The 27333-nt window shown below is 41.7% G+C and overlaps 1 protein-coding gene across 5 annotated transcripts in view; it reads left to right on the top strand.

Moving 5' to 3' along the window:
- The window catches only part of DEPTOR (DEP domain containing MTOR interacting protein), a 130147-nt gene that overhangs the window by 46970 nt on the left and 55844 nt on the right, over nucleotides 1–27333 (top strand). For all 5 annotated transcript variants that reach the window (XM_075920181.2, XM_025178687.3, XM_014580813.4 and 2 more), the window contains exon 5: nucleotides 19610–19788. In XM_075920181.2, coding sequence (XP_075776296.1) covers nucleotides 19610–19788 — 179 coding nt within the window. The remainder of the gene's footprint in view (nucleotides 1–19609; nucleotides 19789–27333) is intronic.

Genomic DNA, 27333 nt, shown 5'->3' with positions numbered 1-27333 from the left:
AGAATGAATAAAATGTTAGTGGCATATATTAGAAACTGTATTGTTTATTAAGATGAATTGTTTAGTAAGTTGTGTTGTTTATTAAAATGCTTGAAGTATTATTCCTGACTGACTCTAGCTGTCAGGCAGTGCACCTACGGCAGCGAGGCTCAGATCCCCCGAAGCATTTAGGAACACCTTTGCAATGAGAATTAGATGCCTAGATACATTTAATGAACAAATGCACAGTAGCCATGTCAGATACTGTGTTCACTTTGGGTTGCATCAATGTTTTTTACCTGTTAGAATAAAGTTTTAGATTAAAAATTCACACAGAGAAAGCTGTTAAAGGCAAAAATAATGGCTCTTTTAACACAACCCCTCTCCCAGCAATTCCATCTTACATGCCCAGAAGGGCCAAAGAATCTCCAAGAGCTGTCCCTCGTGTTTGACCTGCAGAGGAAGAGAGCAGCGGAGGAATAGTGGGAAGCACTCAAAGGGAAAGGCAAAGGATTAACAAGGATGGGAGAACCTGCCAAATCCTCAATAGGAGATTAACTTTGCTGCCATGCAGCAGGGAGAGTAGCTGGCAATTGCTCTGAAGAACTTCCTTGCCCTACAGTTTGTATCAAAACAGTCATCAGGACCAAGGCATGCTGGGCCATCAGCTAACATCACAAGTGGATAGACACCTTAAAGATGTGAAAGGGAAAGGGAAAGTAGGAACTTGGTGAGGACAGAGGCAAAGGGAACTGGGGAAGTTGTAGAGGGTGAGGGCAATATGGTGTTTTTGTCAGCAGCGAGTCAGAGGTAAGGCACCAAACATGGAGAAACTTCATAGCTGCAAGTGCTTTAAGGATTGTGTGGGAAGGGGGAACAATTTGGGATGTAGCCTCTAAAGCAAGACCTATGCTTTGTCTCCTATTTATTTATTTAAAATATTTTTACTCCCCCCCCCCATTAAAAATATTCAAGGTGGCTTACAACACTTTTTAAAACTCTATCCATCCCATCACATCCCATCCCAAACCCCAAAAGGGGTTAAAAACCTGCTAAAACACCTCAAGTGGAGGATGACACACACACAAACTAAACAATAAAAGGATGACTTTGGCCTGGTGCCAAAATAGTGCCAAGGTTGGTGCCAGGTGAATGTCCTGGGGGAGAGAATTCCATAGCCTGGGGACAAAGGCTGAGAAGGCCCTGCCCTGCGTAGACATCAGCTTTATTTTCATAAGTGGAGGAACACGGAGCAGAGCCTCCACAGCTCACCTCTATCTCTGGGCAGGTTCATATAGGAGGAGACAGTCCTTCAAATACCCCAGTCCCAACCCATTTAGGGCTTTATAGGTCATAACCAAGACCTTGAATTGTGCCCGGAAACATACCGGACACCAGTACAGCTGCTGAAGCACTGGCATAATATACTCTGTATAATGAGTATTAGTTAAAACTTGAACAGCTGCATTCTGGACCAGTTGAAGCTTTGGAAGACTCTTCAAAGGCAGCCCCACATAGAGTACATTACAATAAACCTATGTACCATATGGTGCTGTTAGAAAGTATTGTGGACTTGTCCTGTTTTTCCTATTTAGTGAAGGACTTTTCATTATCAATTTCTTCCTTTTATTGCTTTTTGGCAAAACTTCTTTGACATACAGTAACCAGAACAAAAGTGTCTTTGATTTTTAATTGAAAGAAGCAGCAAATTACAGAACAAACTCTATTTTGAATACAGTAATTGATCGCTTGAGATTGTTTTCTCAGAGAACTGTGAGAACCGCTGCTGCTGCCCCTTGAGACCCGGTGCCTGTGGTCTGCTGGGGACGGTCCCCAGCAGACCACAGGCCCCCGGACTGAAGCCGCAGCCGCGGGGGGGGTCCCGCGCCTCTGAGGCTTTGCCAGAGCAAAGCCTCAGAGGCGCGGGGAACCGCCGCTGCTGCCGCTTTGACTGAAGCGGCAGCAGCGGCGGTTCCCCGCGCCTCTGAGGCTTTGCTCTGGCAAAGCCTCAGAGGCGCGGGACCCCCCCGCGGCTTCAGTCAGGGTGCCTGTGGTCTGCTGGGGACCGTCCCCAGCAGACCACAGGCACCCAGACTGAAGCCGCAGCCATGGCGGGGTCCCTCGCCTCTGAGGCTTTGCCAGAGCAAAGCCTCAGAGGCGCGGCACCCCGCTGCCACTGCGGCTCTGCTCCCCGTGTCCCTGGTCTGCTGGGGGGGGGGGCGCAGCTAGTGTGCTCCCCCCCCCCCAGCAGACCAGGCTTTTGTTTTGGACTCTGGGGCAGAGCAGCTGGGGCGCTGCCGATTGGTCCTGCAGCGCCCGTGGGCACTACTGGACCAACCCGGCAGCACCCCAGCTGCTCTGCCCCAGGTCCTGATTCAGCCGCTGCTGGTCAATTTCAGCAGCGGCTGAATCAGGACGTCTGGGGCAGAGCAGATGGGGTGCTGCTGGGTTGGTCCAGTAGCACCCCAGCTGCTCTGCCCCAGGCGTCCCCAAGTCAGCTTCTGCTGAAACTGACCAGCGCTGACTACAGGAAGCCCCAGGCAGAGTTGCTCTGCCCCGGGCTTCCTGGAATCAGCTGCTGATCAGTTTCAGCAGCAGCTGACTTGGGGACACCTGGGGTTCTTAAGTTGATTCTGTATGTAAGTCAGAACTGGCGGTCAGTTTCAGCAGTGTCTGAATCTGGACGCCAGTTCCGACTTACATACAGATTCAACTTAAGAACAAACCTACAGTCCCTATCTTGTACGTAACCCGGGGACTGCCTGTACTACTAGTTTTCTCTTACCCATCCTCCAAATCCTTCTCCCAGGGCCCATCTGGCATTACTTGTCATATTTTGCCTATTTCTAGATTGTTGTCTCAGCCCTGAGCAGCTTACAGGTTAGAACCCTTAGCTGGTACAAAATCAATGGAGCATTGCTCCCTTTTATGTATTTTGTAAATCACCTTAGGTACATCTAAACTACGAGGGTTTTTTTGAAAGAGGATATGCAGATTCCACGGGCATTTGCATATCTTCTTCTGATTGCTTTTTTGAAAGCAGGTCTTTCAAAAGTGAAAGTAGTCTGGATGCATTTTTGGGGGGGAACCCCCCCTTTTTAAAAAAAAACCACTTTTCCTAAAAAAAAGGAGGTTTACGTGGTTTTCAAAAAAGTTTTTTTCCCCACAAAAAAACCTTTCATTTTCAAAAGACCCGTTTTCAAAAAAGCGATTGGAAGAAGATATGCAAATTCTCATGGAATCTGCATATCCTCTTTTGAAAAAACCCCATAGTTTAGACATACCCCTACTGCATTACAAGCACTGAATAATAGTTAAATAATTAGTAATAAAGGACAGTACAGAGTCCACTGACAGAAAAAAACATGAGATACCAAGTCAACACAATGCTTACTCCTCACCAAAAGATAACGATATGATGTGTTGTTTTTCACAGAAACAGTGATTTGTCATTAGGTGCCAATTATATTCTGTGGGCTCTTTTTAAATTTAGAACATATAGAGGAAAGCACATGGTTAGACAAAAAGGTACACATTTTCAAACTGGAGTATCTTAAGTTAGGCATCATTAATTTATGTAGGCTCTTTAAATATGATTTGTGGTGTCTATATTTAATCAATACAGTTTGAAACTATTTGCCTAAGCTTCTTGGTTCATTGTTCAAAGCACATTGCTTTGTTGTTGATTCTCCATAGAAATATCCTTTTTCTAATTATGGTGATCGAAAAGTAAAGATGTGATTTATTCTGTTAAAGGGAAAAATATGACTAAGCAGATTTATTTTTCTGAATAGTGATCCCAAGTTTCTGACTTAGCAAAATGCCTTAGTCCTGCATGATGGCTTGACAAGACTGTTTTACTGCAGACATAATGTTTAATGTCTGAGCTTTTTTTGTTGAATACTTCCTGGCAACAGCAACTATTTCTTTCTTGCCATAGGAAAAAAAACAGGTGTCACTTTATTTCTGGAGGGAATGCTTAGCAGTTGGCATCAGTTTTGCAGTGCCTGTGCTCACTGATCCCAGACCTAGGTCAACCTATTAGATAAGCAGATATACTTACACTTGGTTGTGTGGGCTCTTTCAGATGAGAACTTAAACAAGGGCCTAGCTGGTCTTCATAATCCAATACCTAATCCTATAGCACATTTTGTAATAATCTAGGTTTGCTGCAATTTACTTAGCTAAAATTCCCCCCCGCCCCCCGGTCTGCTGTGTACTAGCTGCCACTCTTCATTCCAAGGACAGATATGCTTTATCGAGCATATGTTTATAAAGTAGTTTGAGATGAGAGGTGCTTACCTATTGAATCCCTCCAGGAAGCAAAGTAGAGCTGTAGAGTTATTATAATGCTAAGCACCTATAAACACACCTAAGCACTATAAAGTCTCATTTGATAAACTTTACAGTGAAAAGTTGCAGTACTGGTACCAGTGTAAAAAGACCTAGTTCTATGACTGAAGTAAACTTTTTTTATACAGATCTACTTACATTGCTGGAGAAAGGGGTCAAATAGTAATTCTAAGGTGGATGAAGGAAGCATAGTGTTTGACTCACTGATGAGAACCGCTGCCATATAGCATGTGGAGGATGTAAGGTTACTTCCCATGACCAGTATTTCATACCTTTCATCAAAACGCCTGCAATTCTGATTTCAAAGCAATGAATCAATGCTAAATATTGACCCAGCAAAGTTAATCTGAATCCTGTACATTTTATTATTACAGATTTTTAAAATCAATGTCAAAGATCTGTTGGTGTTTTGCTGACCTTAATATGGGCTAGTTGGGTTTAGTGCTTTCAAATGTTATTCTTTCCTCCTCCCTTCCTCCCTCTCTCAATTGAATACAAGCACCATTAATATTCAGAATCCAGGACAGTTTGTGCTTGACAAAAAATATCTACTGTCATCACATACAGATTTGTACCTTCTGTGGATTATTTATGAGGAGCATGAATTAAGATAAGAAAGTTACTGCATGAACAACAAAATTGATTCATTCAGCAAGAAGGTATTTCTTACTCTGTCAACCTTTTGACAAATGCCTCCTATACCCAGTACACAAGCACTGGGAGCTGAACCCTCAGTCCTTGGAAGGAGACAGGATACATTTCATCCAGTATGAGCACATATATATGGACTAGAAGATTTACCTGGCATCGCTCAGGTCCTTAACTCAAATAAGTTTTGTTTTTCTTCATTTAAATCATTGCTCTGGGATGGGGACGGGATGAGAGGTTCAGTATGCAGGCAGGGAGAAAGGACAACCCCAGTCCTCTCTCATCGCAGCAACTTGGGGCCATCTGAGAAGTGCCTTTCTGACCCTAGGTGTGATCAGTTAGACCACAGGCATCAACTCTGTGGGTGCACCGGGGCTGGAAATGTCATGGAAAAAAATAGTGGTTGCTCAGCACCCGTCAGCTACTGCACCAATCAGCTGTACAGCAGCAGGAGGGAAGTACTGGGAGAAGAAGACAGAGCATATATGGTAAGAGATGGAGCAAGGATGTGGTTTTGGGGAAAGGGGCAGAGTGACGGCGGCACAGAGGAGTGATGAAGCACCCACCCAGAAAAATGAAAGTCGGTGCCTGTGAGATCTTTAGCATGTGGACAAGACCCATGAAGCAAATACCTGGGAAAGAATCCTAAGCAGTAACTCAGAACCCTTCCCATCTAGGCAATGTCTACACTGCACATTTATTTTGGAATAAGCTATTCTGTAATAGTTATTCTGAAATAGCTTATTTCAATAGCACGTCTACACTGCAGGGAATCCTTAAAATTAGTCTGAGGCAGGCTTCCCTAACGTAGATGTGTTATTTTGATTTAGAGCCCCAGGAGGCACCGGGGAAGGAATAAGTTAGAATGGCCCTGGCGAGGGGCTATTTCAAAATAGCAGAAGTGGAGCGTCTACACAGCCCCTATTCTGAAATAACTATTTTGGCATAGGTGTTATTCTTCATAGAATGAGGTTTACAGAAGTCAGAATAAGCCTCCTCTTATTCCAAAATTATTTCAAAATAATGGAATTGCTGTGTAGACGCTCACATAGTTATTTTGGAATAACAGCCGTTATTCCAAAATAACTTTGCTGTGTAGATGCACTCGTGGGCTGTGTCTAGACTGGCAAGTTTTTCCGGAAAATCATCTGCTTTTCCAGAAAAACTTGCCAGCTGTCTACACTGGCCGCTTGAATTTCAGGAAAAGCACTGACGATCTCATGTAAAATCTTCAGTGCTTTCCCAGAAAAACTATGCTGCTCCCATTTGGGCAAAAGTCTTTTTCCGAAAGAGTTTCGTGCAAAAGGGCCAGTGTAGACAGCATAGTACTGTTTTCCGCAAAAAAGCCCCGATCGTGAAAAAGGCGATCGGGGCTTTTTTGCGGAAAACCGCATCTAGATTGGCCACAGACGCTTTTCCGCAAAAAGTGCTTTTGCGGAAAAGCATCCTGCCAATCTAGACGCACTTTTCCGAAAATGCTTTAATGGAAAACTTTTCCGTTAAAAGCATTTTCGGAAATTCATGCCAGTGTAGACGTAGCCCTAGTGTCCTGTTTCCAGCAGTTGGGGATTTTTTTCTACTGGCAGTCTCCGGTGGGCAACATGCTATAGTTGGCAGCCCCATCATACCATCCCCTCCATAAACTTATCAAGCTCAGTCTTGAAGCCAGTTAGGTTTTTTGCCCCCCACTGCTTCCCTTGGAAGGCTGTTCCAGAGCATCACTCCTCTGATGAATAGAAACCTTTGTCTAATTTCAAGCCTATACTCATTGATAGTTTATAGCCATTTGTACTTATTTCCATATTGTTGTTTAACTTAAATTTAATTCCTCTCCTCCTTGGTATTTATTCCTCTGATGAATTTATACAGAGCAATCATATCTTCCCTCAGCCTTCTTTTTGTTGGCTAAACAAGCCACTCTCTTTGAGTCTCTCTCCTAAGGTTATTTTTTGATTCCTTGGATCATCCTAGTAGCCCTTCTCTGCACTAGTTTGAATTAATTTTTTTCTTCAACTTGGAAGATCAAAATTGCAAACAGTAATCCAGATGGAATCTCACTAGTGCCTTGTGTAATGATACTAACACGTCGCTGTTTCTACTGGAAACACTTCACATGATGCATCCTAAGTCTGCATTAGCCTTTTTTTCATAGCTGCATCATATCGACAGCTCATAATCATCCTGTTATCAAACACTAAGTACACCTAGGTCTTTTCCCTCCTTTGTCACTTCCAATTGGTAAATCCCCAGCTTAGAGCAAAAATTCATATTATTCGTCTCTAAATGCATGACTGTGCACTTTGCACAATTAAATGTCATCCCATTTCTATTACTCTAGTTTACTAGGTGATCCATATCTTTTTGTATGGTATTATGGCCCTCCTCCATATAGGCAATACCTTCCAACTTTGTGTCATCTTCAAATTTTACTAGCACAATCTCACTTTTGATGCCAAGGTCAGTAATAAAAATGCTAAATAAGATGGGTTCTGAAACTGATCCCTGAGGAACTGCACTAGTAACTTTACTCCAGTCTGACAGTTCACCTTTCAGTATGACGATTGTAGTTTACCCTTTAACCAGTTCCTTATCCATTTTTCAGTTCTCATCTTATTTCCCATCTTCTCCAACTTAACCAATGATTTCCCATGTTTAACTCTACCAAATGCCTTATTGAAATCCAGGTAGATTAGATCTACGGTATTTTCTTTGTTTAAAAAATGAGTTATCTTTTCAAAGGAGGAAATCAGGTTTGTCTCGAATGATCTATCTTTTATAAAACCGTGTTGTATTTTATCCCAGTTACCATTCACCTCCATATCCTTAATACTTTCTCTTTTATATTTTTTCCAATATCTTGCATGCAACTGAGGCCCAATTAATTGGCCTGTCATTTCCTTTTTATCTCTTTCTTAAAAATAGGGACAATATTAGCAATTCTCCAATCATAGGATACAACTTTTGAATTAACAGATTAATTAAAAATCCTTGCTATTGGTTGCAATTTTATGAGACAGTTCCTTTAATATTCTTACAGAGATATTATCTGGGACCTCTGATTTGGTCCCATTAAGTCTGACTTCACCATGGATGTGGTAATTTCTACCTCCATACTTTCATTGCCCTTAGACTCCTAATATCCTCATTAGCCTCATTAAAAACGGAGGCAAAGTATTTGTTTTGGTGTTGGGCCATGCATAGATAATCTTTAATCTCAACCCTATGCTTACTGCATAGTGGTTCCACTTTTTTCCTTGTTTTCTCCTTTTTTTCTCCTTATTTATATGGCTATAGAACCTTTATTGTTGGTTTTAATTCCCTTCGCACGGTCTAACTCTGCTTGGCTTTTGGCATTTCTTACTTTATTCCTATACTTTCTGACCTCCAAGAGGAAGCTTTCCTTGCTGATCCCTCACATCTTCCTTTCCTTGACAGCTTTTTGCTTTCTCTTAATCACCTGTTTGAGATGCTTGCTCATTCAGCTTGGTCTTCAACCCATCCCTACACATTTCTTTTCTTTCCCCTCCTCCTCCCTCACACCTTGCTAAGGATGCCAGCTTCAGGTAACTTCTGCAACTTTGACTCCAATGCCCTCTACATTCAAATTCTTGAGTTCTTCAGTCCAGTCCACTTTCCTAACTGATTCCCTCAATTTATTAAAGTTAGCTCTTTTGAAATCAGAGATCCTTGTTGAAGATCTATTTTGCTTATTCTTCCATTTAATTTAAACTTAATTAGCACATGATCACTCAAACCAAGGTTGTTTTCTATAACCAGTTGTTCTACGAGGTCCTCACTATTCATCAATACTAAATCTAAAATGGCTTCACCATTTGTTGATTTAGCAACTATTTGATGAAGAAATCTGTCAGCTATCTGCCTTTTTATAAAAATTGCCATCATAGAACAGACTAATGATCTATCTATCTTAGTATCTTGTCTTCAGACAGTGGCCAGCGCTAAATGTTTCAGGATGCATCTACACTGCAGAGGTTTTCCAGAAAAATGGCTGTTTTTCCAGAAAAACAATACTTACATCTACTCTGCCATTGAGTTCTTTCAACAGCAAATCGAAAGAATGGAGGGGTTTTTCTGACAGTGGTAAACCTTATGCTATGAGGAAGAATCCTTTTTCCTAAAAAGCTTTTTTGGAAAAAGGCATGTGTGGACACAGAAGAGGGAGTTCTTTCAAAAAAAGAGGCCTCCAGGAAATAACACAGATGCCCTAGTGGCCACTCCATCCTTACTAATCACAACTTAAATGCGAGATAGCATCCAATCAATGTGGACACTGTATTTCAAAAAAGCACATTGCTTTTTCATTGTGCTTTTGCTGTGTGGATGCTCTCTTTCAAAATAAGCTTTTCCAGACAATCTCTTCTGGAAAAGCTGCTTCCAGAAGAAGCTTGCCATCTAGACGTAGCCTCAGAGGGAATGAACCAGAACAGAGCAATTAGCAAGTGATCCATTTCCTGTCATCCAGTTCCAGCTTTTAGCAATGAGAGTTTTAGGGACAGCCAGAGCAAGGGGATGCAGCTCCTAACCCATCTTTGCTAATAGCCATTGGTGGACTTATCCTCCATGAACTTACCAAATTCTTTTTTGAACAGTTACAGTACAGTAAAACTCCAATAGTCTGGCATCCAATAGTCCAGCACTCCTGATAGTCCGGCATCAAAATGGCAAGAGCCTAGTGAGTGTGCTTCGGCAAAAAATGAGACATAAGGTAACAGCGGCAGCAGCTGAACTGAGCAAAAAGGGTAAAAAAGGCTTAAAAAACTAAAACATTGCAGTATACTGTATATAGTATGTACAATAAAAAGTGTTAAGAACACTTTATATACAGTATATAATGTATACAGTGTGTGTGTGTATATATATATATATATATATATATATATATATATATATATATATATATATATATATATATATATATATAACCACACTTTATATACAGTATATAATGTATACAGTGTGTGTGTGTGTGTATATATATATATATATATATATATATATATATATATATATATAACCATTTTATAGTACTTCCTGATAGTCCGGCATATTTGATAATCCGGCACCACCTAAATCCCATAGGTTCCAGATTATCGGAAGTCTACTGTATATTATTGTTGTCCTTAACATCTCCTGGCAACAAGTTCCACAAGTTGACTTTTCATTATATGAAGTACTTCCTTATGTTTGTTTTAAACCTGCTGCCTGTTAATTTCATTGGGCAGAGCTGTCCCTAGAGGGGTATAGAGCCCGGGATACTGCCCCCACATTGCTATAGGCCCAGCCCCCACTTTGCTCCTTTTCCCTGCCTTTTCCCACCCCTGTTATACCCACTTTCCACCCCTATTTTACCCCTTCCTCCGAGTCCCCAAACCATCTCTTTCTGGATTCCATCCCTTCCCCTGAGTGACACTGACAGCTGGTAGGGTGGAGCTGAGTGGTGTGGGCTGGGGCTGGGTTGCTCACTGCTGCTTGTGCCAGGCCACCACCGCTTTGGATTCCATGTCCCCCTGAAGTGCAGGGCTGCTGAAAGCAAGGGGTCCAGGTGATTGCCCCAGTCCGTCCTGTGGACAGGACTGCTTTCCATTGGGTGCCCCTGGTTCGTGTGTTATATCAAGAGATAAATAACATTTTCTTATTCACTTTCTCCAAACCTGTCATGATTTTGTAGGCCTCGATCATATTTCCCCTTAGTTGCCTCTTTTGCTACATAAGAGCGGCCAGATAGGATAAGACCAATGGTCCATCTGACCCAATATTCTAACTTTCAACAGTGGCTAATGCCAGGTACTTTAGAGAAAATGAACAGAACAGGAAATCATTGAGTGATCCTTCCCCTATTATTCATTCCAAGCTTCTGGTCTGCCAGTTTATACTTGTCTACTCGCGTTGCCAGAATTTATTCTCCTTTCTTTTTTTCCCCTGAGTAGGATTTGACTTCCAATTTTTTAAATGATTTATTTTTATCTCTAACCATCTTAAAACCTGTTTAAAATTTGGCTGATAAGGATAAAATATATCCTTATCTTTTGTAGTCTGGTATAGTTTTGTTGAAGTCAGAGGAGTTAGGGTGAAGTACACTAGCTGACAGTCTTATTTCTGAGTTTGTTAAACTGTCAATTTGTCATGTCTGCTTGTTCACAAATTCTAATCTGTAGCAGTTCCATTCTGAGCTCTTGGAAAATAGTGTGAAATATCAAGCTGAATGTTTTTCACTTGATATTTTTCCAGATTCTTTTGTAGCTCTGTAAATTCAGTCATTAGCATCTCTTTTGCAGGGACCTTTCTATCTGCCTCTGTCATCAGCCAGACACAGTAATTATAGATATATGAAAGAACAATTAACAGAGGCTTTGTAAAGAATTTTTATTTGGTGCCTGAAGAGCCTGGGCAACCAATTCTCGTGCAACAGCTGGCTTGAAAAGCTTGGTTGCTTTTTGTGTGTGTGTGTTTTTATATATATTGGTGGACCAAGGCATAATTGAAGAAGCTCCTTAAGAGTTCTGGATGCAGCCATACTATGCGGTCAGGAGCTAAAACTTGCTTAACTGTATTTTTAAAAGAAATGAAAAAACCCTGAAAGGAAGAATAAGGGCTATGCAAATGTATCAGTGGTCTGGAAAGTCTGTTCTGCTTCTTATGTATTGTGTTTTTATGTTACTTCTGTTACCAGACACGCAGACTTCTCATTTTGCCGGGGGCTGCTAGTGCCCTCCTCTGTTCCAAGCCCCGCCTCCACTTCATCCCTTCCACTAAACCCCTTCCCCTCCTCTTCCCAGCCATGCTCCACCCTGTCTTTGCCTCCTTCCCCGAGCATGCCCTGTCCCTGCTCCTCCCCTCCCTTCCAGAGCTTGAACTCTCTGGCTACGTCTACATTGGCACCCCTTTCCGGAAAAGGGATGCTAATGTAGACTTCGGAATTGCAAATTCTGCGGGGGATTTAAATATCCCCCGCGGCATTTGCATTTACATGGCTGCCGCTTTTTTCCAGTTTGGGGATAAGCCGGAGAAAAGCACCAGTCTAGACGTGATTCTCCGGAAAATATGCTACTTTCAAGTAGGAATAAGAAATCCTCCAGAAAAGGGCTTATTTTCCGGAGAATCACGTCTATGAATTAGCTATTTGTAGTACTCTGAAAGGTTAGTAAACGCAGGGCTCCTAGCATGTGAGAGGTGTGTAGGTATTGGAAGGGGAGGAGAGCTTGGCGCTGGTGGGTGCTCTGCACTACTAATTTGTCCCTGTAAGCATGCCAGCCTCAGAGCTCCCATAGAATCAGCGCCCATGGCTGTGACAGAATGCATTCCTTTATTTACACCCTAGACACTATTGTCATCATCTTTGTACAAAATATGCTTGTAAGGTATTATTTGACAACTAATAACTCACTGGTCAGTAGTTATTACTCCAGAACACTGGAGATATTCCACAGAGATTTCAACAACCTACACCCCACCATCAACCTCAGCCTGGACCATTCTACACGAGAGATCCACTTCCTGGACACCACCGTACAAATCAACAATGGAAAATTAGACACCACTCTCTACAGAAAACCCACCGACTCATACAGTTACCTACATGCATCCAGCTCCCATCAAGAACACACCACACGATCCATCGTCTATAGCCAAACCCTTCGATACAACCGCATCTGCTCTAATCCCACTGACAGAGACCAGAAGCTTCAGGATCTCTACCAAGCATTTATAAATCTCAACTACCCACCCAGAGAAATAAAAAAGCAAATTGAAAGAGCCAGACGAATACCTAGAAACTATCTACTTCAAGACAGACCCAAGAAAACCAACAATAGAACACCACTTGTCATCACCTACAACCCCCAACTTAAACCTGTCCAACACATTATCAATAAACTACAGCCTATATTGGAACAGGATACCATACTCAAAGAGGCTCTGGGAGACAGACCCATAGTCTCCTATAGACAACCACCTAATCTCAAGATGATTCTTACCAACCACCACAGGACATACCACACTAATACCAACCCTGGTACCTTCCCTTGCAACAAACCCCGTTGCCAGCTTTGTCCACATATTCATTCTGCTGATACCATTATTGGACCTAACCAAGTGAGTTATAAGATCAAGAACACATATTCCTGCGCATCCAGAAATATAATCTATGCTATCATGTGCCGAAAGTGTCCGTCTGCTATGTACATTGGACAAACATCTCAGACACTTCGCCAAAGGATTAATGCCCACAAAACAGATATCAGACAAGATCACAAAGAGAAAACAGTTTCTTGCCATTTTAACCAGAAAGGACACTCTCTCAATGACTTAACCACCTGCATTCTGCTACAAAGACCTTTTACATCTGCACTTGAAAGGGAATCCTCTGAACTGTCATTCATGTTAAAATTCGACACTTTCCAAAAAGTTCAAATGTTTGTTGAGTCCTATCTCACCCATTACCAAGATAGTTTCCCCAATTATCACCTCTAATACCATTAACTCACAAACATCCCACTCTCCCTACCTCTAATATCTTCAATTCACAGACACCTACCTTCCTTCCCCCCCCCCCCGCATCCCCCTCCTGTTCTGCAATGTGATTTGTCCTTTTCATATTTGTTCATTTTTTTTAATCGTATCCTTTGGTATATATGGTTGTGACTACTTTCTTCCACTATTTGATCTGAGGAAGTGGGTCTGGCCCACGAAAGCTCATCATCTAATAAACCATCTTGTTAGTCTTTAAAGTGCTACATTGTCCTGCATTTTGCTTCAGCTACCCCAGACTAACACGGCTACATTTCTATCACTGGTCAGTAGTATGATGGTAAAATGTATGTAACATTTTTTGTGAAATTATGAGCATGAGATGAAATGAATACTGAAGTGCATTTACCAGACAAGTCTGGTGAGTGGGTAAATGTGTTTCTCAAAGTCAAAGGACAAGTTGACTCCTCACCAGGTGTCATCAAAGCTACTGGGCCATCAGCTATGAAGTGGATTTTGGCAAGAAAAGGAGGCAGGAACAAACAGATCTGTATCTTACTAAAAAACATAGCAAACTTCCTTCCCCACCAGACTTTCATGTCTCCTTACTTTGAACTGAAAAAAAAAAAAACTTTTATGAAGGCGTCTGAGCTATCAAAGTGAGGAGCAAACAAGTTATCCTCTCTCTGTCCATCTCATTCCTCTCACTTAAGAAGGCAAAAGAAGTAACCATTGTACTTTGGGGAAGAATCTTGACATGAAGACAGAACTTACATTATTGGGGGAAAATCCAGGATTGGAATGTGTGTTGAGGTCATCCTTCAGAAGTAACCAAGGCTGGTAAAAGTCAGAGGGTATGCCAGGTGTGGTTGGCAGGCTGCAGTTACCCCCAGACACTCAGTAGCACCTGTTTGCTGGTGGCTGTTTGTGTGCAATCCCTGTTGGGCACTTCAGCAGTAAGGCTTTGGCAGGGAATGCCAGGTTACAGGGCTGGTGATAACATAGGCTATCACTGGCATAGATTGCACCCCAGAATGTCACTCCTGGTTTTGGGTTTGTCCTAGAACAGCGGTTCTCAAACTTTTTGGGCTCCGGAGCCCTTTACATGTGTAAAAATGTATGCGGAGCCCCAGCGGTCCACTGATTGTATGTGTTGTACCTATCAATGTAAATCAGCATTTCCTAGGGCTTCACAAGGGTATTCTAGGGGGTTCACTGGTCCTGCTGATCAACTCCTGTCCCTCCCGTCCTCCCTCCCAGTTCATCCTGGACACCAGGGAAAAGCTGTTTCGTGCCATGCAAGAGGTGCTGGAAAGGTGGTGAAGGAGTGAGGATGTGGTGCATTTCGGGGAGGGGATAGAAAGAGATGGAGAAGAGAAGGAACAGGGGTGGAATGAGGGGCAGGAGGAGGTGGGGTGGAGCCTTGGGTGGAAGGGATGGAGTGAGGGCAGGGCCTGAGCCAAGGAAGGAGTTTGGGGATCCACAAAACATTTAAATCAGAATGGAAGTCCTTGAGTTGCTAAAGTTTGAGAACTGCTGGCTTAAGCCAATGTAGATTTTAATTGAGCATTCTCCATATCTTCCTATAGCATCACTTTCTGATGCCCCCATTAATTAATTCTAAACTTCTCCCCAGATGAGGTGATGTTAATATATACATATCATGCTCTTCCAACACGAATGTGATATGGGGCACCACAACGGAGAGGTCGGGGGCCCTTTCCCCACCACTTTTATTGGCTGTAAGGGCAGGTGATGAGGGGATGGGGTAGAGAGGAGTGATTGGGGGGCAGTGTGGGGGCTCAAGGAGAAGGAGCAGCATAGGGCTTCGGCTTAGGATAAGGGTTAGAGTGGGGGAAGGGCCCACAGTTTGGGCGAGCATAGCAAGCAGAGGGGTGCAGCTCCCCTCTCTTGTTTTAGGAAGCTTTCACAATTCCTGAGTATTGTGCACCATACTGATATCTTCCACTAAGTATCAGCACTGAGCTTGTATACCTCTTTAAACATAGTTATTTGAGGGAGTATAAAATCAACAACTTCAATACAGGCAGTCCCTGGGTTACATGGATCCAACTTACATCGGATCCCTACTTACAAATGGGGTGAGGCAACCCCGCACTAGCTGCTTCCCCCCAGCAAACCAGGGAGACGCAAAGCTAGTGCCCCCCACCCCAGCAGACCAGGGAGACGCGGAGCGGCTTTTCTCAGCAGACACCTCAGCTTGAGAATAAAGGACTGAGGGAAGTAAGGTGTGGGAGAATAAAACTGAGCTCTGGAGAAATGTTTGGCTAGAGTTTCCCCTACAATATGTACCAGTTCCGACTTACATACAAATTCAACTTAAGAACAAACCTACAGTCCCTATCTTGTACGTAACCCGGGGACTGCCTGTATATATCTAGAGTAGAGTCATGTCCCTTCAGATTAGCTGGAAATTAATTTGTGTTTAAAAAGACCTTCTGTGGGCTGAGTTTCATGTCATTTAACATCTGAAAATGATCCCAGGTCATTGCAGTTGTAATGCATGTATCCAAGAAGTCAGTGCAAAAGAGAGGTGATCAACAACATCTTATACAGAGGTTACAAAGACTTGGGACTTACAAAACTGGAGGGACAGATGCTTATTTTTTTCTGCTGAGATGAGCTGTAGGTGCTCTTGCAATTTGAAAGCAAGCTCATGTACATGTGGACCACATTCTGGCTTCTAACTAGAAGGGCAAAAAGGTTGAGAGGCTGTGGGATAATTGTGTTGTAACATCTCCAGCTGGAGGGTTTTAGAAGATTTGGGAGGATTGTTATGCTGATTCTGAGAAATGTGGCACACACTTGTAAATCAGGCCACAAGGTCCCCTTAAAGAAGAGGTTGTATCAGGCAGTCAGTGCTGCAATGCAAGCCTGCATAAATAGAGCAAAGGATGAATGAAGAGCTATTATTCCCTTGTTACGTAAGGGGATACAAGGCACAGAGAGACAGAGACTCAGATCCTCAAAGCAGTGCTTAACTCCCATTCATTTCAATGGAAGTTAGGTGCCTCCCTTTAAGAATCAGGGCCTAAGTGACTTGCCCTAATTCACAGGGAGTCTATGGGAGAGCAGAGGATTGAATTCAATACCAAGGCTACTGCCCTAACCACTGGGCTATCCTGTCTTCCCAACTTAACTATGCAGTTATACTGAAAATTGTAAGGATTGTTTGTAAAGGATGTCTGGGGTCTACACTGCAGTAAAAACATCTGCGGTACTGAGTCCCAGAGACATTTTTGGTATATAGACATTTGGGCTTAGGCTCTGAGACCCACCTCCATTGTGGGATTTCATAGCTTGGACTTCAGCCTGAGCTTGAATGCTGCAATGTTTAACCCCACAACCTGAGCCATGTCAGCCGAGAAAGGCTGATCCAGGCCATCTGCATCAGTGCAAGCCTTTTACTGCAGTGTGGACCTACCTTAAAAGCCCCAGTGCTGAACTTGCCAGTACTTTCTGGAGAACACTGAGGCCCAGTGATGAAGTTAAGAGATGTTTAATGACTTCTTTGTTTCTGTCTTCACCAAGAAGCTAGATGACAAAGGGATGCCTAACATAGTGAATGCTAGTGGAAATGGGGTAGGGTTACAAGTTAAAATAAAAGTGGAAATGGGGTAGGAGAGATACCAGAAGATTGGAAAAGGGCATACATAGTGCCCATCTATAAAAAGGGAAATAAGAACAACCCAGGAAACTACAGACCAGTCAGTTTATCTTCTGTGCCAGGGAAGATAATGGAACAAGTAATTAAGGAATTAATCCGCAAACATCTGGAAGAAAATAAGGTGATAGGTAACAGCCAGCATAGATTTGTAAAATACAAATCATGTCAAAGCCATCAGATTGGTTTCTTTGATAGGATAACAAGTCTTGTGGATAAGGAAGAAGTGGTGAATGTGGTATACCTAGACTTTAGTAAGGCATTTGATACAATCTCATATGATCTTCTAATCAATAAACTAGGCAAATACAACCTAGATGGGGCTATTTTAAGATGGGTGCATAACTGGCTGGATAATTGTACTCAGAGAGTAATTATTAATGGTTCACAGTCATGCTGGAAGAGCATAACAAGTGGGGTTCTTTAGGGGTCTCTTTTGGGACTGGTTCTGTTCAATATGTTTATCAATGATTTAGGTGATGGCATACAGAGTATGGTTATTAAGTTTGCAGATGATACCTAGCTGGGAGGGGTTGCTAGTGCTTTGGAGGATAGGGTCATAATTCAAAATGCTCTGGACAAACTAGAGAAATGGTCTGAGATAAATATGGTGAAGTTTAATAAGGACAAAAGCAAAGTACTCCACTTAGAAAGAAACCATCCGTTTCACACACACAGAATGGGAAGTGATTGTCTAGGAAGGAGTACTGCAGAAAGGGATTTAGGGGTCATAGTGGGCTACAAGTTAAATATGAGTCAACAGAGTTGCAAAAAAAGCAAATATGATTTTTGGACTGTTGTGAGCAAAACATAAGAAATCATTCTTCCACAGTACTCTACTCTGATTAGGCCTTAGTTGGAGTTTTGTGACCAGTTCTGGGTACCATATTTCAAGAAATATGTGGAGAAATTGGAGAAGGTCTAAAGAAGAGCAACAAAAATGATTAAAGGCCTAGAAAACATGAGCTATGAGGGAAGACTAAAAGAATTGAGCTTGTTTAGTTTAAAAAAGAGAAGTCTGAGAGGACACATGATGGCCGATCTCTAATATCTAAAAGGGTGTTACAAGGAGGAGGGAGAAAAATTGTTCTCCTTGGCCTCTGAGGATAAGACAAGAAGCAATGGGCTTAAATTGCAGCAAGGGAAGTTTAGGTTGGACATTAGGTAAACTTCCTAACTGTACGGGTGGTTAAATGCTGGAATAAATTGCCTAGGGAGGTTGGTGGATCTCCATAACTGGAGATATTTAAGAGCAAGTTGGATAGACATCTATCAAGGATGGTCTAGACAGTGCTTGGTCCTGCCGTTGTGGGCAGGGGACTGGACTTGGCCTCTTGAGGTCCCTTCCAGTTCTAGTATTCAATGATCCTCCTTGTTGGGGAATATTTTCTGGATTCTGATTACCATCTTTTTGTTTTGTTACAAAACGCTCATCACTCTGTAACCAATACCGTTCGATCTGTAAGCATTTGGACGTTGTCTGTCTGTCTCTCTCTCTCTCTCTCTCTCACACACACACACACACACACACACACACACACACACACACACACACACACACACACACACAGTCCAGCCAGTTGTGGGGCTCTGGGCCAGAGCAAGTGGAGGCCTTTCCCCATCTGTTCTGCCTGCAGACCGCTCTCCTCCCATTTGGCACTCCTGTGAAGAATATAGAGTAGGGACATGGAGACTTGCCCTGTCCCCCTACTCAGTGCTCCTGCCAGGGAGTAGGGTTGAGGTGCAGGGATTTGCCCCACTCTATCCATATAGCACTTCTGCCAGAGAGGGGGATTGGGGCTTGTCTAGTTGGCTGGGGCCTCTAGCATAGGCCTCATTGGCCCAGTTGCTGCCACTTTGTCCAGCACAATCTTGATTGGGGCCTTCTGGCACAATGAGTTACAAGTATTTTAAAAATAGAGGAACAACAAAATTTGACTTCTTTCAAGCAAAGTAGCTGTCTCAAAGAGAGCACAAGGTAACTGTAATATACCCTAGTACACTAGTGCCTTGAATGTTCTTGATGACGCTGATAAAATCAAGGAGGACATAACAGAAAGACAGCTGGGCGTAGTTCAACATCATAAGATCACACAAGTCAAAGTAAAGGCAAGTATTGTTAAAGAAAAACGTTTTCAGTTTTCTCTATGTGTAATCATAACATTGGGACAGTTATTTTTTGGAAATATATTTCACAGGATCTGTTTCAAGACTCTTTAGACACCTGTTAACAGCCCCTTTTGCTTTCTGAATTGGAGTTACCAGTTTTACATGCTTAGCCTGAGAATGTTTTTGTTCAATTTTCTTTCCACATGCCAATTTATAATTAAGAACTTTGCTAGACAATGACAAATTGCATCTGTTTGCTTACTACTAATGACATCTACTAAAATGGATTCGAAATTGCTTTCTGAAGAACTGCTTTCCCTATATATTGTTTTTTTTCTTGTGTGGCAGGCTGATGAATTCTGAGAACACACTATTACAAGCCAGAGAAGAGGAGGAAGTCAAGTATGAACGGACCTTTGTGGCATCTGAGTTTATTGAATGGCTGATCCAGGAAGGAGAAGTCACAGCAAGGACTGAGGCAGAACAACTTGGCCGTAGACTGTTGGAGCATGGAATTATACAGCACGGTGAGGAAGTTATTGCCTCGTAGCAAAAGTAATACTGTTTACAACACTTTTTTCCATGTAGGGTCATGTAAAGAGGTTGCAGATCATGAAGCTTCGCCCTAAAATATTGTTAATTCTAACTCTTATCCAAATGATAGATGGCTGTATAATTATTGAAAGGGTGGAATTTTCAAAAGCACTCAAAAACCACTAGTAACAAATCAGCAATGAATACAAGGTAACTATTTTTGGGGAGGATAATGAAACAGTAGAAGTCATTGCCATATGATGTAATTGAGGTAATAGCTTAGTAAGGGTCAAAGGTGATTAGAGCAATAAATAAGGAGAATTATATTAGCTAGAATGGAAATTACAAGTATAGCTCTTCTGCTAATAGTAGTGGACAGCAAAAAGGGCCAGGTTCAATATTTAAGAGGTTCTTTTCAATAATATAACCAAACTGGTTCAAGTCCCCACCTAGCAACCTGGGAACATTTTACTCTACCCATTCGCAAGGCAATTCTTTTAAGGCTGTTCTGCCCCTCTCGCAAGCACAGGATCTAAGATAGAAAGAGTTTGTTTCTTTATAAATACTGTGTGTGTTGTTATTCTTAGATTAATGCTAGATTACTTTTAGTAAACAAACAAACCCACGAGCAAACACTTTCCCCAGAGCCTGCTGGGGAGTGTCCTTTGCTTCAATTTCTTGAGTCCAATACCCCAATTCTCGTGGCATGCTTCTCCCTCTTAATGCCCCACTCAAAGTTATGTCTGGTCAGTGCAGACCCAGAGTTCATAGGTACCTTTGCATGAAGTCTTCTTTGATTATACATGGGACGGAGGGTAATATCACCACGCTCACTGATCCAGCCAGTCTTCCTGCTGGCTGCCCATTGACTGCTCCTGCTGGTCACTTTACTGGCCACCCACTCACTGACTTCCTGCTAGCCATCTGATTGCTGCTCCCATCAGCCATCCCATAGGGTTGTTTCTTAGTGATTTTTTGCTCTGGGCAGATATCCAGTCCTGCCACAAGTGATTTCAGTTCACAGTGATTTTAGCACTTGGACCCAAACACAGTCTTGAACAAAAATTTCAGCCCCAATGAAGCAATTTAAAAATAAAAAAGAGGCTCCTAATGGAGCCTGTTTAGCTCTATTCTTGGAACAGTGGGGAGAAACAGGTTGAACCAGCCTTGCAGCAGACCCTTAAGGGCATGTAGCCTGCTGGTTGGGAATCCCGCCCTTCCCTCATACCCTCACAGAATTCAGAAATTCGAGCTCTTACCCATCTGAGGTTGTTGAAACTGACAGGGTTTACCTCCTTTGGGACAGGTTAAGCACAGTCTTTCTTTTATGTATTCCCACAATAATTACAAGCATTGGTAACCATATTTCACAATTCCTGCACATAGTTTTGACATAATTTGTGACCCAACAGCAGCCAGATTGATTACAATGAGCAAAGCACCACTCCATCAGCTGACTATCTAGCAAATCTAAGCAAAACAAGAGCAAACTGTATTTACATGCATGTGCCAAGCCTCTATAAATGGTGAGTGTCTCCCTCCTTTGGGACAGGTTAAGCACAGTTTTTCTTTTCTGTATTCCCACAATAATTATAGTCATTGCATTTAGTACTAACAAAATTTGTTACCCAGCACCAGCCAAGTTGATTACAATGAGCAAAGCACAGCTCTATCAGCTGAGTATCGAGGACATTTAAGCAAGACAGGAGCAAACTGTATATACATAAACACACCAAGAGTCTCTTCCTTTTTTCCCAGCTAGCTCTCAGGGAAGCATTTATGCAGACAGTGTTTACACAAGCTTTATAAATCCTCACACTTTAAGACATGAGAAGACCTTAATGCAGTACCAGAAAAGAATGTCCTAAGCATGTCTTCTTGCACAATTGGCCAGGTCTGTTTGGAAAAAAATGGTGAAATCACTTTCACCTGGAACATTTTTACTGTTAGTCCTGCACTGTAAGGATTGTAAGGAATCCCTTCGAGGAAGGGATTTAGCATCTGTTCAGTGCCCAGCAAACTGGGCCCCCAGGGTACTATAGGCACAACATAACTTACTTCAATAAGGGTAAAGCTCACCGATTCAGGTGACTACAGATTTCTTGGGGGAGCCAGCCCAAGACCATGGAATGAATTCCCCTAGGAACTAAGAGCCATCACAAACCTCACTATCTTCTGTTCTAAGTGCGAGGTGCACCTCTTTGACCTTACTTTCTCTAACAAACATATACCGACATGTGTTTGCATGTGTAAATATTTTTTAGAAAAGTAAATCTAGACCATTTCACACTGTATTCATTTCTCCCCTTGGAGAGAGGATGAGAGTCCAGAGAAGTGACATGTTAGTCATGTTGTTTGGTAGACCTACCTGTGTACGCTGCCTGAATACGAATTTTTGGTCCAGTCATCTAGGATTTCTCTTTGAGATTCTAGAGACAGTGAATTCCTCCACACCCATCTAGTCTGTTTCTCATTTTATACCTCATCCATTTGGCTAAAGGGTGCCAAAAACACAATCTACCCTGTGAGTCTATTGTTGAAACCCATGAACCTTTTAGTGATCTCTTAAGGGTATTGAAAATCGGTGGCTGAACAGGGCTGGTTATTTAATAAAGCTAGACCAGAGTTGTACCCAATATAAAAGAAATACTAAACTCCTTATTCACCTTTATTTGACAAAGGTTAATTCCATTAACGTCTTAGAGATTTTGTTTGCATAAAGATGGAATAAAAACGGAATCAGGACCTTGGGATTTAGCACTGTATTTGGGAATATTTTGGGTAGTCTTTTATTAAAACAACAGATTATTTCATAAGTGTATTTTGTCCTACTGGTTTCAGTAAAGCAGTTTGTTTGGATATGGTTAGACATTATTTGGTAAAAGAATGTGTGATTACTGATTTATCTGTAGCAAGTGGGTATATCTATAGACTTACTGAGATGGTACAGTTTTGTTTTCCTTAAATAACAGAGCTAGAAGAATGGAGAGGTTTTCTTTAGAAAATGTTAGACTCAAACTGTAACAGTCAGTGTGTGGTATTCCGTTTGTTCCCCCTTACTGAATTCTAGGTCAAATGCACTCCATTTACCAATAAAAAACAGTATTTTTCCCCACTGCCAGCATAGTGAGTTCATTCTAGAATCTGAACACCAAACTATGTTCCTGCTTGTTCCTTTGATATCAGCTATAAAGTTTCATTTTACATTAATTGACATCCTTGTTGACAGTACAAGTGGAAAGAACATGGATGGAATAAAAATGGAGAATGAAATTCCTTCTTTTCCTAAAGGTGATCTCTAGCAAATAATATTGTTGAATATGCATGAAGGAGAAAAAAATACACTTTGCTCTTCTATTTTTATTATTTATTATATTATCACTACAATTCCACATCTAATAGATCTAGTCTTTATTTAGATACTAGATTAATAGCAATTTTCCATTTATAACTAAATAGTTATTTATTGATACCTGTTCTCATTTCAGTGACTACAGAAAAATATTTTGCAGCTGAGGCAGTCTCTGACTCTTCTAATATTCTGAGCAGTTTGCTGTCATGTTTGTCTTCATTTTAATCAGACCGCCTCAAACCTAATTTTACCCAGAAAGCTTGTAACTCTGCTTAATTTAAAAAGGAAAACTAGATGATTAAAATGAATTATGCAAATGCTGTAGGAAAGGTGAAATGTTTCAACTTCAGAAGTGTTGTACTATAGACAGTTGATAGACAACTTGTGGTAAATTTTCTAAAGGATCTCAGTCTGACCTCCCTTTATGCATGCACAACTTCTCACACACTATGATTGACTTTGCAACTAGCCTTTTTGACATCTAAAGGATTTGTATGAGCAAAAGTGGTTTCATATGAGTATTCTAATATGTTGTGCATTCAAGTCATGGTTAACAAAAATTGTGAGCCCTAGTAAAAGTTATAGCCTGAAAATTGGTCCCTTTTTGTACTAGGGTACATCTCTTAACGCTTGAGTTGCCTCTGACAATTATCAGTATTTAGCCTGTCTTTGCAACTGCTGATTAAATTAATCAGACAGAGCAAAGATTCTAAAAAGGAGCGATAAGCATGTCTGTGCATGCATAAGACTAAAAGAGCATAGGACAAATGTTGCAGCTGTATAAAATTCCACTTCTTTAAGACGTCTAGACACATTGAATGTTTCAACATTCAGACATCAGAGGTTTTTTTACATTCAAGGGATCTGTCATATTTTATCTAGTGTTGGAAGCACTACGACAGATTATCTGCAGTTGCTAAAATTCACTTAATGCGGTGTGGCACAGAGCGGTAAGAGCAGGTACGAGGGAGCTAGTTACAGCTCTCCATTTGCCCTGTTCTGCAACAGGTTAGTGCATATTCCCCGGCTTCTCTAATTGAGGGGGTTCCAAACTTTTTTCCCGGAAGCCCCCCAGTGCAGATACTGCACCCCACTATTAACACTTCTTGAGGAATTTATTGCCTTTATATAAACTGTAACACTGTAAATAAACAATATGTTTTCTTTTCACTTCAATGTAAACAATTGTAATGATAGAAAACCTTAGCAATAGATACTCAAATAAATGCTTTTTTGAAACCAAGCAGTTTTAGTAAAGCACTTAAAACAAATATTGAGAGCAAAATGTGTTCAGACAGGGAAAGCACAATTGTGTATAAAATCGAACAATAAGCAATTCAGCGTTAGCAAAATTGTTAAAACACATTGAGTAATTTGATTTTAAAACAAAATAACTGTCCAACTTTGAACACTATATTATGTTTTCAATTTCTTTTCAGTGTCTTATTTGAATTTCTGTGCTGTGTAAATAAAGACCCAATCCTAGTCTCTGCTCATTAGAAAAAAATTAAATATTGTAAATAAAAATATAAAGTAACTTATAGGTCAGGAGTCTTTTTAATGGGGTGGATGTGCCTGCTTTTCCTTGCCCATGTTTTTCCTGCTGGGAACATATGTTAGTAGGGCTCAACCTGACCTCATATACAATTTTCAGCCTTTCAACAAGCTCAGAAGGCAGCCAGGGATTAGCTAGGGGCTGTGTTCAAAGAGTGGGGTAGTTCAGGGTGCAGGCAGGGAATAGCTTCGGGGCTGAATGCAGAGTGAGGTAGCTGGGTGTACTAGCAGGAGTGCAGCTTAGAGTACCAGGAGGAACTGTGTCTGAGAGAGTGCTGCTGGAGGCAGGATCGTCCCTTAGGGGGCACAAGGCCTGGGATATACCCCTCCTCAGCGCCACAGGCATGGGGCCTAGGGAACCCCCTGCCACAGGCCCCACCTTACCTCTACTCCACCCATTCCCCCAAGACCGCCCCATCTCTTCTCTGCCCTCTTGGCTGAAGCCCTTCTCCCATGATCAACACACAATTGGTACTCACTGGTGTCTCTCCTCTGAGTCTCATTTGTCATAAGAACATAAGAACGGCCCAAAGATCCATTTAGCCCAGTAGCCTGTCTGCCGACAGTGGCCAGCACCAGGTGCCCCAGAGAGGGTGGACCAAAGACAATGATCAAGCGATTTGTCTCCTGCCATCCTTCTCCAGCCTCTCACAAACAGAGGCAAGGGTCACCATTTCTATCCCCTGGCTAATAGCCTTTTATGGACCTAACCTCCATGAAATTATCTAGCTTCTCTTTAAACTCTGTTATAGTCCTAGGCTTCACAGCCTCCTCTGGCAAGGAGTTCCACAGGTTGACTACACGCTGCGTGAAGAAGAACTTTCTTTTATTAGCTTTCAACCTGCTACCCATTAATTTCATTTGGTGTCCTCTAGTTCTTCTATTTAGGGAACTAATAAATAGTTCCTTTTTATCCGCCCTCTCCACACCACTCATGATTTTATAGACCTCTATCATATCCCCCCTCAGTCTCCTCTTTTCTAAACTGAAAAGTCCCAGTCGCTTTAACCTCTCTTCATATGGGACCCGTTCCAAACCCTTAATCATTTTAGTTGCCCTTTTCTGAACCCTTTCCAAGCCCAAAATATCTTTTTTGAGGTGAGGAGACCACATCTGTACACAGTATTCAAGATTTGGGCGTACCATAGTTTTATACAGGGCCAGTAAGATATTCTGTGTCTTATTTTCTATCACTTTCTTAATAATTCCTAGCATCCTATTTGCCTTTTTGACTGCCGCTGCACACTGTGTGGAAGTTTTCAGAGAACTATCCAGGATAACTCCAAGATCTCTTTCCTGATTTGTCATAGCCAAATTAGTCCCCATCATACTGTACGTATAGTTGGGGTTATTTTTCCTGATGTGCATTACTTTACAGTTATCCACATTAGATGTCATTTGCCATTTTGTTGCCCAATCACTCAATTTGGTGAGATCTTCTTGGAGTCCCTCACAGTCTGATTCTGTCTTGACTATCCTAAACAGTTTGGTATCATCTGCAAACTTTACCACCTCACTGCTGACCCCTTTCTCCAGATCATTTATGAATAAGTTGAAAAGGATTGGTCCCAGGACTGACTCTTGGGGGACACCACTAGTTACTCCTCTCCATTCTGAAAATTTACCATTTATTCCTACCCTTTGTTTCCTGTCTTTTAACCAGTTCTCAATCCAAGAAAGGACCTTCCCTCTTATCCCATGGCCATGTAATTTACACAAGAGCCTTTGGTGAAGGACCTTGTCAAAGGCTTTCTGAAAATCTAAGTATACTATATCTACTGGATCCCCCTTGTCCGCATGTTTGTTAACCCCTTCAAAGAATTCTACTAGATTAGTAAGACATGATTTCCCTTTACAGAAACCATGTTGACTTTTGTCCAACAAATTATGTCCTTCTATATGCCTCACAATTTTATTCTTTACTATTGTTTCAGCTAATTTGCCCGGTACTGAAGTTAGACTTACCGGTCTGTAATTGCCAGGATCGCCTCTAGACAATCCCCTCTGGCCTAGTGGTAGATTGTGTAGGACAGAGAAGATACTCAGAGGTGCTGTTTTCTGAAGAAACTTGCATTCTTGCTAATTATTCTATACCTGTTGTGTTAATGAGTAAGTCTTTACAATCTACAGAACTCTGCTTGATACCTTTCATCAGCACTAGCCATCTGTGTGATAGGTTTTTTTGTTGTTGTTGAGGTCTCAGCATTTGCTTCCCTGAACGATGCAGGAATGGAAAGAATACTCTTTTGAAGGTAGCTGGCTAGCAGAGCTTCTGTTTGAGTAAGGGCTTTGTTATATTATTATAAAAATATTAAATCTAAACAAATTTTAAATAAAAAAATGTAATCTGGTTGATTGCACTGGGCCAAATTTTGAGAGACACTAAGCATAGGTAGATCCTATTATAGTAGATGGGAGAGCTCAGCACTTCACAAGATTTTACTGATTGTTCACTAATTTCCACCCCAGCTGTTCTTGTGGATGTAAACAACATTCATAGTAACTTGTACATTAAATATTGACTTCTGCTATCAGCTTTCACATTGCAAGAACATATTACAATGTTTAATTTTCCTCCCCCTTCTGCAAGCAGAAATATATTAGCGTTGTGTAACAAGAAACTTTCCCTAAG

The sequence above is a fragment of the Pelodiscus sinensis genome, chromosome 2, assembly GCF_052426305.1.
Source record: "Pelodiscus sinensis isolate ZL-2025 chromosome 2, ASM5242630v1, whole genome shotgun sequence".
Lineage (NCBI taxonomy): Eukaryota > Metazoa > Chordata > Testudines > Trionychidae > Pelodiscus > Pelodiscus sinensis.
The sequence above is the reverse complement of the archived record's forward strand: the minus strand, read 5'-3'. Positions and strand labels throughout refer to the sequence as shown.